General features: G+C 43.8%; 1 protein-coding gene across 1 annotated transcript; it reads left to right on the top strand.

Annotated features, from left to right (window-relative positions):
* The first annotated feature begins 626 nt into the window (after positions 1–626).
* LOC119816958 (MYC binding protein) lies at positions 627–8,280 on the top strand. Its single transcript, XM_038334067.2, has 5 exons — positions 627–716; positions 863–935; positions 5,531–5,579; positions 5,779–5,908; positions 7,114–8,280. The coding sequence occupies exons 1-5, from the start codon at positions 633–635 to the stop codon at positions 7,156–7,158; spliced, it is 381 nt and encodes a 126-aa protein (XP_038189995.1). The 5' UTR covers positions 627–632; the 3' UTR covers positions 7,159–8,280.
* Positions 8,281–12,248: the final 3,968 nt, after the last annotated feature.

Below are 12,248 nucleotides of genomic sequence, written 5' to 3'. Positions count from 1 at the left end.
GTAACTAATAATAAAGGTAGGGCCATGACTTTTAGAGGTCATTGCTCTAAACCAACATTGCTATAGATAGAGGTCAGCCCGCAGCCCACATATCTTTCTCCCAGCTAGCTGTATCTGCAAACCTTACTGGGATTAGTGCTTACATGTGGGCCCTGAACGTGGAGCCCAATCTAGATTTAAACTCTTTACGTAGCTGAGGGTGACCTTGAACTTTTTCCTGGTCCTCTTGCTTTCACTACCCAAGTTGGGTATCTTCCTGAGAGTCAAGAAACGGGCGTTGGCCGGTCCCCACCAATTCCAAAGACCTTAACAGACAAGGAGTGCTCCCATTACCACGTGGGGCTGGAGTTCGGCCAAGAGCCGCTGACTCCAGGCCACAGCACACAGAGCCCCACTAGACGCTCGCCAGGATTCACCAAAACCTCGCCTCTTGCTAGGCAACCGAATCTCCACGGCGACCGGAAGAGGAAGATGCAGGGCTGCCCGGAACCTCGGAGGGCGGGCGCACGCAGTCTCCCTGGGCTCCGCGGAGACAGGGATACACAGCGTCCCGGTCGCCATGAAAACAGGCCACACCCCGGCTATCCCGGCCCGTGCCTGCCCAGTGCGCAGACGCACATGCCGTCCCGCGCATGAGCAGTGCGGCTTGGAGCCCGCCAGCCCGTGACTCCGGCGCCAGCTACGCCGCTGTGGCTGTCACTATGGCCCATTACAAAGTGAGGGGGGCGCGGCGTGGCTCGGGGCGTGCGGGCGGCGCCGGGTGGGAGTTGGGGCGCGTGCAGGGCTTGGGGGCGGCGGCGGGGTGCGCCGTCTTCCTGCTCCGGCCCCGGGCTCCGGTCCCTGACCCGCCGTGTCTCCTCAGGCCGCCGACTCGAAGCGCGAGCAGTTCCGGAGGTACTTGGAGAAGTCGGGGGTGCTGGACACGCTGACGAAAGGTGAGCCGGGGCGGGCGGCGGCTGCCCGCACCCGCGCGCTCCCGGCCAGGTGGGGCCCTCCTGGGGACCGGCGAGGCCTTTGGGGTCCCGCGGGTCGGGCGCACGCCGGCGGCGGGACGTCGCTCTCAGCCCGGGACTGAAACTCTTGCAGCTGTTGCAAAGTCTCTCCAACTTCCGTTGCTTTCCCTCGAGCAGCCGCAGTGGACACGTTAGCAAGAGACCTTGAGATCCCAATTGCTCCCGCCTTATAGTGTGCGGGACCTTATACATTTTCCTTTGGACGAAAGGCAACTAAGAAAATGACTGGATTTGAAAGAGGGTACTATTAGTCCTCAAAACGGGGGATTCATAGACAATTTGGGCCGTGGCTTTTCCACTCTTTCAAACTGTAGTATTCCTACACTGTATCGATTTTATAATTAAAGTAGAATTAGATTTTGAAGCGCTTCAGAACACATAAAATGATTATATTATTCACCTTAAAAAATGGAAGCTCACTGTGAAAGTGAACCTGCATCCCTTCCTTTTTGGGTGTAAGGTTAGAGTGTGGTGGCCGAAACCAGAGGTCCTCAGAGAGAATACAGCTAAACTAGCCTGACCGGATATTATACCTGCTACATGTTACTCAACACAACGTTGTTTGGTGTTTTCAAGGAGTAGAATGGAATTCTTGGCAGGGACTGAAACCTTGGGTCTTTTGAGAATGGGAAGTGTCTGAGAAATTATTTGTATCTGCTTTTTAGGGAAACAAAGGCTGGCTAGGGGATATTCTGGGAGAATTTAGCTTCTAATTCTTCACTTGGATGAGCGGACAGGTTTGAATTACTACCTGCTCTCGACTCAGATTTAATTTCCTCTTTGCAAGTCAGTGTGAGCAAACTGTAAGAACTACTCTGGGAAACCTACTTTGTGGCCTCGGAAGTGTCTCAGATGCCTGGAATTCTGGTAAAAAGCCCCTCATATTTGTTTCTTCCATGGAATGATCTTATCCCAGCCTTGTGTTCTGGGCACCAAGGGTTATAGCCATGGAAATGTCTCCACTGTCAAGAGCTTGTAACATAGTTAGGGATGCACACACCAAAACACAGTGCCAGCGAGTGGTAAATGTATAACTTAAACCATAGCAAGGCTGGGTGATAAAGATGTGACACTCCACATTGAGTGGAAGAGGAAAGACCTTTGAACAGAAGCTAAACTAAAGATAAGTAGCCTCAATCTGAAAATTTGAAATCTAAATTGCTCCAAAGCCTGTAATTTGATGTGGAAACTCCCATACCTGACTGCATAAGTTATGTCAGTCAAAATATGGCAGCCAAGAGACATTTGCTTGTAAAAGGCCATGCTCACATTATGTGTATAAGATCCATATGGAATGTAAATAAATTTCATGTTTAGGCTTGGATCTCATCCCCAAGATATCTCATTATGTATGTGTAGATATGCCAAACTTGAGATAAACACTGAAATGCTTTTGGTCCCAGGTATTCTGTGTATGGGGTACGGTGGGGTTGGATGCAGCAAGTGGACAGAGATGCAGTAAAAGGCAGGTGGAGGAGCTGGAGATAACTGAATACAGAGAAGATGTGCAGCTTTCAGGCCGTGTAAGAGACTGGAAACCTTTGCATGCTCCCTTCCTCATGCTTTCTAAATTCTACTTTCCTAAATAACATCGGACAACATAGATACTATCTATTAATATGATTTAAAATTTAATTTTAAAGGGTCAAACAGATGATTTATACAAATTTACATTTTCCTATCCAGCAAACATTCCAGAGAGGCTTTAAAATGGTTTTTAAGGTCAAAATACTGTAAGAAGCCAGGCATGGCAGCACATTTTTTAGTGCTTCGGTGAGGGAAGGTGGATCTTGCATTCACTGCTTGTCTGGGGTACATATGAAAAGACCCATTTCAAAAAAGCAAACTAGAGCTAGGCAGGAGAGATAGCTCAGAGGTTCAAACTACCTGATGCACATCCATAAATATCAGAGTTCCCATACGAGTGCTTGTGTAGTAAGTCAGGCAGGGTCTCTGTGTAATCTCAGTGCTGGGAGGGGTGGGGGTGAGGGCAGACACAGGACGATCTCCAAGGCTTGTTGGCTGCTAGTTTAGCAAAATGCAAGCTCCAGGTTCAGTGAGAGACCTTGCCTCAAAGGTCTAAGGCACATGCAGAAGACCACGGTGTCTTGTCTTATTTCTAATTGTACCTGACAGACTGAAGTAGGACGAGTGCTTGAGTCTGAGACCAACCTTGGCTACAGAGTAAGACTACATCTTATAAACAAAAACCCAAACTAACCCATCAACTGACAACCAAAAAAAGCATCGAGTAAAAAACATCCATAAAGAAGATGGGTGACAAATCATCTGGAGCAGCATTTTATTATTTTGAGCAGGGTATCAACCTGTAAAATACCTGTCTTAAAATAATCTGGCTGCTGGGGCTGGCAAGAAGGCTGACAGGTTAAGGTGCTAGCTGCTAAGCCAGAGGGACCTGAGTTTGATTCCTGGAACTCACATCTTAGGAGGCGAGTGTAGAATGTGTCCTCTGACCTGCCCAATCTTCCCCTCCCCCATGTAAGTAATAAAAATAAATGTAGCTGCTAAAGCAAACGGGAATATAATTTGGTCAAATTCTCTTCAGATAAAAAGTACAGTCATCCCATAGAAAAGCACAAGAAACGTAACACTTTGTAGCAGCAGTCTTGCACGAACTGTTGACAGGAATTTGGAAGGAGAAGGCGAGAGCCTTGATAGTCACACCTACAAAGTGTAGATTCTGGCTGACACAGTGCGCTTGGGTGCAGCGCTCACAGAGACAGGCAGTCTCTCCAAGCTAAGGCCGTCCTATTTTACATAGTTCCACTACAACCAGGGCTACATAGAGAGATGCAGTCTTTCAAAACCAGTAAATACAGGTTACGATTCAGTACAGATCAGTAGCAGGAAATGAAAGAAACACTTTTGAATATATAATTTTTTAAAAAGTAAGTAGGGATTTGAGTATTGTTAGATAAGATGATTGATAGATAGTGGTGATATACATGCGATTGCTCAAAAAAATTTTGTGTATTTTGGTGTAAAAGTACCTGTTTACTTGCTGTTTTTCATACTGTATTTAATTATTAAAACTCTTAAAAACCAGAAGAAGACATGTAAATTGGTTTAGAACAGAACTTTTTTGTTTTTTGAGACAGGGTTTCTTTGTAGCTTTGGAGCCTGCCCTGAAACTAGCTCTTATAGACCAGGCTAATTTCAAGCTCCCAGTGATGCACCTGTCTCTGTCTCCTGAGTGCTGGGATTAAAGGTGTGTGTCCCGCAGAACAGGACTTCTTAACTTGGACTTTTAAAGTTATACACACTGAACAGTTATACTTTTTGCTTTTGTCAGATTTTCAAAGTTGGGTGTGGTGACAAAAACCTGTATGGGAGAACTGAGGCAGGAGGACTGCCACAAGTTTGAGGCCAGTCTGGGCTACATAGTAAATTCTAGACCAACTTGGGTTACCGGTCATGTTTGTTTTTTGAGACAGGGTTTCTCTGTAGCATTGGAGCCTGTCCTAGAACTCGTTCTGTAGACCAAGCTGACCTGAAACTCACAGAGATCCACCCATCTCTGCTTCCCGAGTGCTGGGATTAAAGGTGTGCACCACTATCGCCCGGTGGGTTATCTGTCTCAACTACATATAGATTCAGGCGTCTACAAGCTCAGGAGATGTTTTTAAAGGGTCCTCAGCACTAGTCTGGAGAATTTGCCATGTGAATACTGAGTTGCAAGAGGACTTGTTCGGTAGATGAGTGAGACAGTGTTCATGTGAGGCACTAGTATGTTTTTAGATGCCAATCTGAGCATGTCCATTACTGGGAACATTTTGGTTGGTGCCTAGCCTGTCATACATAAAACTTAATTCTTGAATATTCTGAATGGAATACTTCAGTTAATTTCATAAAATTTAAATTTCTTTAATTGGATTACATAGACTTTTTAAAGACAGGGTTCCTCTTGTAGCTCAGGTCTGTAGTTCACTGCTTTTCCACAAATGAATGACCTCAAACTCCTTATTCCCCGTCTCACCTCCTAGGTACTGAGACCACAGGCGTGGGCCACCACACCCAGCTTTCCGTGTCCCACTCAGTCAGTCTTACAGCCTTCAGAAGTGATCTTGCCACCCCTGCTTTAAAACTGGTGAAATATATTTGTAGCCTCTAGGATCATTTTTCCATTGTCTGACCCTAGACTACCTTTCTGCTTATTATTCACAACATACTTGACACGTTAATTCCCTAGTATGTACTCGGAGCGTTCCCGTTTTTATCTGAAACACAGCTAGGTCTCAGGTCTGCCTCTGATGCTAAGCATTTCTCCAGTCTCAGTGCGAAACTCAGTAACTACTATTGCAGTTCAATACTCTCTGTGTTCCTTATCTTTTGCAATGGACTGTAAATTTGTTGCAAGCAAGAACACTGTTTGAGTATTCACTGTATGGACAGTCTTAGCAGTCTGCTTGCCCTCCAGCAGGCAGATTACTGAGTTTCTGAGTATTCAGCCATCTACACTGAACACCTCATTGCTTTTCTTTCTCTTTGGTTTGCAGTGTTGGTAGCCTTATATGAAGAGCCAGAGAAGCCCACCAGTGCTCTGGAGTATCCTTTTCATCTCTGAAGTCAAAAAGGCCATATTTTTGACATTTTAATTTATTCAAATATATAATAAGCTTTAAATACTTTGGTTTATTGAAAAGTTCTTTTGAATCTTGACATGACCTTGGATAACTACTGGTGTGTGGTGGGTGACTATCCCCAGCCTCATTCTCTGTGAGTACATTCTTAACACTGATGTTAGTTTTTTAAAGCATCACTTAGGAGCTGCTACCCCGGAAAGCCCAGAAATAGAGCTGCTTCGCCTAGAATTGGCAGAAATGAAAGAGAAATATGAAGCTACTGTAGAAGAAAATAAAAAACTGAAAGCAAAGGTAAATTTAAAAAAGAAATTCAAATTAAAAACCAATCTTGTCTCTAATGATTATCTGACCAAATCCTTACTACAGGCCAGGGATGTAGGTCAGTGGTAGAACATCTGTCTGGCATGTGCAAAGGTCCTGGGTTCCATCTGCAGCGTGATAAAACCAGAGTAAACAACTTAACCCAAAACTTCACTACATGGGCAGCAGGGAAGGACAGTTGAGTGTCAGTTTGAATCAGATACATGGCAAACTTAAGCCGCATCTAGAAAAATCCCAAGACCAACAATAAATAGGGTAAGCAAAGTGTGATCAAGAAGAGGGAATTAACCTGCATCAATAAAAAGGCTGGAATACTTGTTAATACTGCTTAAAGTAAGTGGATAATTTTAAGGTTCTTAGGCAGTTCAGGTCAGTCTAGGCCACTGCTTTAAGGGCATCTAGAATGGGATAGTGCACAGTCTGCACTGTCTCAATGCTTGCTCCAGGTACAAGGACAGAAGTAAACTGCCCTCGATAGCTGAAGTTTTCCCTTTGTTCAAACTTCCATAAACTTGGACGTCAACGCAGTCTTTGAGGCTTACCACAGTCTGACTACACAATGCACTTTCCACGTCTGACAGCTAATTGAAAGAAGCCAAATCTTATGAAGGCTAATGTTCTTGTAAGGAACCATAAGCTTTTATAAAAGAAAATGTCTTAGATTATCAAAGATGCTGAGATACACTTGGTAGTCTCTGTGTAGATTAGGCTAGCTTTGAACTAAGATCTGCCTGCCTCTGCCTCCTCAGTGCTCAGATTAAAAGCATGCACCATGCCAGGGCCCTTCTGGGACTTTTTAAAGTCAGGCATTAGTTACTTTTCATTGATGCTAGTAGAAGTCATGTGACTCTGTTTTTTTAAGACAAGACAGCTCCATATTACACAGCACAACAGTTTTGGAAAGCCAGACTGTTATGTATCTAGTATCTGAACAGTTGAGTCATAAATTGAAATTAAAGTTTAGTTCCCCGGCAATGCTAAAGATTTATACGCAAAGGGATTTTGTTAGGTTTAATTGTGCTCAATCTTAAGCAAATGGTTTAAGAAAGATAAGTTCAGAAATTGATTACTGACTCAATAACTAAGTTGAATATAATATCTAATTTCATTGTGTTACTAAGTTTTTTACCCAATTTAAATAAAATTCATCTAAATCCTCTGTCTTTGCCCCATAGCTTGCTCAGTATGAGCCACCTCAGGAGGAGAAGCGTGCTGAATAGGATTCTTCTCAGTTGAAAAGACACTGAAAACTGGTTTTGTATCACTTGAATAGCTTGTATAGTATATAATCTTTCCTGAAAAGATGCTATAAACTTTTAATATGTAAAATCCACTCATCACACTTTAATGTTATAAACACATATACATAGAATCACCAATAAAAACTCAATATAACTTTCTTTGGGTCTTAAAGGAGGAGAATCCAAAGTAGATCTTGAAGAAAAGCTAAAGAGCCACATAACTTTTCACCTTCAAAGACATTTTATTTATTATCCAATTAGGAATGACGGTACTGGTTATATTTTAGCTAGGAGATTTAGCATGGAGCTATTCCTTGGTTGAGGACTTGAGCATAGTAGGCACACTCATTCTTGACAGTGTATTCCAAGTAGACAGCTGGACAGATCTGTGATGTAGGATGCTTCTGCATGGGTTCCCATGCGTCTTCTGCTTCCTTATATAATGTGGAACAAAGAACTCTTTGCCACCACTTTGCCTTAGATAACTGTGTGTGTGCCAGTGTGAACTCTGACACCACGTTTTCTTTCTATGCAATCCCGCCCATCTGATAATGCTGCCTTGCTGTGCTGTGTGCTTTAGCGTCCTGGTTGCACATTAGTCTGTGTTGTTTTCAGTTTGCTCAATGCTGCAGTTACCTTGATTTTAATTTACATAGCTTCCAGTAGGACTATACTCTTACCCTGCCTTACTTAGTTCCTTAGTTGAACACAGGAGAGAGATAATATAAAATTCTGGGTTCATGCACAAGCTGGGATGGGAAGGGGGATGAACCATTGTCACAGATGATTATAATATGTAATTATATAGTGCTTTTTTCCTCCTTAAAGGTATTTTTTTGAGAATTGAATTAATTTTATCTTTATTATCCCTGTGAAGTAGGTAGGGCAAGTATGAGGGGACGTTGGGTGCTGAATTTTTAGGCCAAAGACTGACATTTATATGAATTTGTTACTGTCAGCCCCTGGGCAGGTCAGTTAATGGCTTGGAGATTCACTTTCCTTGTCTGTACCATGACAACATGTGCTGCCTACCTCACAGGGTTGTTGTGAGGTCAAATGAGATCATGTACATGAAAGATTTGTAAATGGTAAAGTACCACATTTTATTAGTCCTCTTCTTTCTTTTTGGGTAGGGGACAGTCTCACGTACCCCTAGGCTGGCCTTGAAGTTCTGATCTTCTTGCCTCCAGCTTCTAGGATTATAGGCCTTCACCACTCCATCTGGCCCTAATCATTCAGATGTGTTGTTGGTCACTTTCTTTCCTCCCTCACAGTGAAATCCTTCTAGTTCATGTCTTCTCTCCTTATTGTTAGGGAGCTTGTTCTTAACAGCACACATCCAATCAAAGCTGGTTTAACCAGCTGAGGCACTGGCACCTGCTGGAAACTCTGACCAAGCCATTTACAAGGGCATTGTAATCAGTCATGGCAGGATTGTGGCAATGGTCTGTGTTTCTGCCAGTCACGAGTTTGTTTCTGGAGGGGGGCCAGCTACTACTGGAAGAACATTCAGCTGGACAGATTCTCTCTTTACTAAAGTGCCTCCTAGATGGGTAGCACTGGGCTAAGTGCTGGTTTGGTAAGGATTCATTTAATATGAGACATGTATGTAAGCAACTACAAGGTGAGTAGGATGTGCTGAGAACTGTAGGAATAGCTAGACAGGCTCATGAAGGTTTGGAAGAAAGGCAACTTAGCTCCTTTAGGCAGTTTGTATGGCAGCCATTTTGTTGAAACAGACAACTACATTTTGTTTTCTGGCAGTTTTTTTCTCTCACAGTACTATTGTTATTTATTTATCTATTTATCTATCTATCTATTTATTTATTCTTTCTAAGACAGGGCTAACTGTATGTAGCTGTAACTGGCCTGGAACTTACTATGTAGCAGATGGTAGCCTTGAAATCAGGATCCTCTTGCCTCTGCTTCCCAAGTGCTAGGATTAAAGGTGTGTGCCACCATGCCTGTTCTAATGTTCTATTACTCAGTTGTTCTGTGACTGTCTCTTGAACCACCTTTTTGCACATTAGTTGCAGTATGTGAGTTAGATTACCACTTGTAGGTACAACTGACCTGGGCCAGCCATTGATAGTTAAGAATTCAAGGTCTGGGGCTGGAGCAGTGGCTCTGGTTAAGAGCACTGGCTGCTTGCTCTTCCAGAGGTCCTGAGTTCAATTCCCAGCAACCATATGGTGGCTCACAATGTGGAGTACATACAGAGTACTCAGATTTAACAAACCAACAACCCCCCAAAAAACAAATCCTAAAAAAGAAAAAAAGATTTCAGGGTCACTGGGCATGGTGAGCCACCTGACATGGGTGCTGGGAACCAAATTTGGGTCCTCTCCTCCAAAAGCAGAGCATAAACCCCTTTTCCAGCATTTCTATCAATGACTTGAATGAAGACTGTATACAAGATGATGCTAAATGGAATAGGAAATGTAAGTCATCTCTTCAGTTCCTGCTACACTTCTGCTGCTTCATCTAAAAGATAAAAATTATGGGCTACAGACATGGGCTCAGTAAGTAGAGGTGTGTGGGCATAGGCCTGAAGAACTCAGCTTAATCCCTGGATCCCACAAGGTGGCAGACAAATCAGCTTCCAAGAGTTGTCCTTCCACATGTGCTCACAATACATATAAAATAGTTCTGAACAGGCAGGTGGATAGCTCATGCCTGTAATCCTAGCACCTGGAGGGGAGAGGGTGAGGACTTTTAGTCATCTCTGACTACACAGTAAGTTAAGCGTGTAGCCCTGTCTACAGAAGACCCTGTCTCAACCCCCCCCCCAAGGTGTGTATGTGTATTTTTGCATCTTACCTACCTTACAAAGTTACTGTCAGGATCAGATTAAATACAGTGAGTATAAAAGTGCCTTGCAAACTACAGGGCTACCTACAGGTCAGTTGTAAATACCATGGAATTGGAAAGGCTGGCTGGTCAACTACTTTGGAACAGCTTTTAACCTGATAATCTGGAGTACCTAAACTGCTGGGCACAAACAAAAAAAGTTAAAAATATCAAGTCATATAGCAGTTACAAAATGTAGTTATACAAGCTTACAGAGTAGAGTTTCTGGCAAAAATCCTAGTCCTAGTGATCACTAATGTGAACCATTTATAGTCTAAGGAAACAAACAGATCTGGAGAACAAAATGTTGTCCAGGTGCTAAAGAAGTCTTCCTGGAAGCCCTGCTGGTTACTGTGTAGGCACCAGGTAGCTGAGGGACGCTGACGAGCACGAATGCATCTTAAGGAAGAATGATCAACAGGGAGAAGGGATGTGAAAGCATGGCTGAGTGGTTCAGTGTGGTCACCACCAGTAACACAGGGCAGTTCACTCAAACGAAAGCTCAGTTCCTCAATCGCACCAGCAGCGTTTCTGGCATTCATTCATGTGGCTATCCCGAAGAGTAAAGACATAAAATGGTTCTACTCTCAAAAAGTCGTCCTGAACCGTACTGTAGAAGCAATGACAGAGCAACTGAGGATAGCAGGGACCAGAGAAGACTAGGAGCGCCTGGAACTCTCTGCTGGGAGGCTGAGAAGACTGGGTGTGTAATGAAGACTGCCCTGGAGTAGCAGAAGGCTGTTGTGAAGAAGTGACTGTTTTGTTCCACTTCAGGCACTGAGGAGTATGACTTGGCTTGAAACCTTTTTTGATAACCGACTGATATTATAGCAGAGAATAACCTTGAACTTCTTTCTGGTCCTCTTCTGCTTCCTTGGTACTGTGATTACAGACAGGCATGTGCTACCAGGCCTGGGGCATGCAGTGCTGAGGACAGAATCTAGGGTTTCATAAAGCTAGACCAGCATTCGGACAACTACATCCCCAACCCCTTAAATAAGAAACTTGATAAAGATGTATTTTATGTGTGTGAGTGTTTTGCCTGCTTGTATGTATGTGTACCCTGTGTCTATTTGGTATCCCTGGAGGTCAGAAGAGAGCACTGGATCCCTGACATTGGAGTTACGGATGGTTGTGAGCCATTATGCAGGGGCTGGGACTGAATGTGGGTCCTCTGCCAGAGCACCAATTGCTTTTAACCGCTGAGCCATTTCTCCAGTCCAGAATAAAATTTTGAGCAGGCAGAGCTTTGGAGATGGTTCAGTGGGTAAAGCACTTGTCACATAAATGTGAGGACTTGAGTCTGAATCCCCAGAACTCACGTAAAATTGAGCAGACTTGTGTAATTTCTGTAATCCCAGGGCTCCCGTTGTGAGCTGGGAGGTAGTCAGAAGTCAACCCAGAAATTTGCAGGCTAGCTAGCTTTGCAAATGCAATGCTCTAAACAACAAAGAAGAAACTGTCCCAAAACTCAAGGTGAAAGGTAAGAAACTATCTGAAGTTGTCCTCTGACCTCTACCTCACCCAAAACTCTTAAAATTTATACCCTTAAACTTGATTTCCCCTGGCAAACAGTTGGTTCTCTGAATCCATGGACTCAGCCAACTGAATTGGAAATTTTTTTGGGTGGGGGGGAATTGTACTGAGCATAGGTAGACTTTATTCTTGCCCTTATCTATGCAATATGGTATAACAAGGTTACATTTTCCCCCACGACTCCTAAAAAAAAGTCTTTAGCTCAGGCTGTCCAGGAACTTGATGTGTAGAGCAGGCTGGCTTTGAACTAATTGGGGGATTAGTATCTGCCTCTAAAGTGCTAGGGTTTACAGGTGTGTGCCATTGCCATCATACCTGGCTAAGACACCATATCGTATTTATTGGGTATTATAACTAATGCAGAGCTGACGTAAAGTACAGGAGTTGTGTGCATAGGTTCACATGCAAATAAGTCTATACAAGGAACTTGACTGTCCTCCAGTCTGTTCATGGGTTTGGGTTGTCCTGTAAGCAGTCTCCTATAGACAGTGAGGAATGTGTGCATTTTTCTGTTTGGTTTTTCGAGACAGGTTTTCTCTGTGTAGTTTTGGAGCCTGTTCTGGAACTCTGTAGCACAGGCTGGCTTCAAACTCAGATACACCTGCCTCTGCCTTCAGAGTACTGGGATTAAAGGCGTGCACCACTACCACCAGGCGGGTTTGTACTAAGTTCATTCTTCCTGC

Source organism: Arvicola amphibius, chromosome 6 (assembly GCF_903992535.2).
Source record: "Arvicola amphibius chromosome 6, mArvAmp1.2, whole genome shotgun sequence".
Lineage (NCBI taxonomy): Eukaryota > Metazoa > Chordata > Mammalia > Rodentia > Cricetidae > Arvicola > Arvicola amphibius.
The sequence above is the reverse complement of the archived record's forward strand: the minus strand, read 5'-3'. Positions and strand labels throughout refer to the sequence as shown.

What these genes read in the sequence shown, in the direction of transcription:
- LOC119816958 (XM_038334067.2), top strand. Translation starts at nt 633, where the DNA reads ATGAGCAGTGCGGCTTGGAGCCCGCCAGCCCGTGACTCCGGCGCCAGC. An exon ending in TCACTATGGCCCATTACAAA is followed by an intron (nt 717 to 862) that starts GTGAGGGGGGCG and finishes GTGTCTCCTCAG; the next exon opens with GCCGCCGACTCGAAGCGCGA. An exon ending in ATAAAAAACTGAAAGCAAAG is followed by an intron (nt 5,909 to 7,113) that starts GTAAATTTAAAA and finishes TTTGCCCCATAG; the next exon opens with CTTGCTCAGTATGAGCCACC.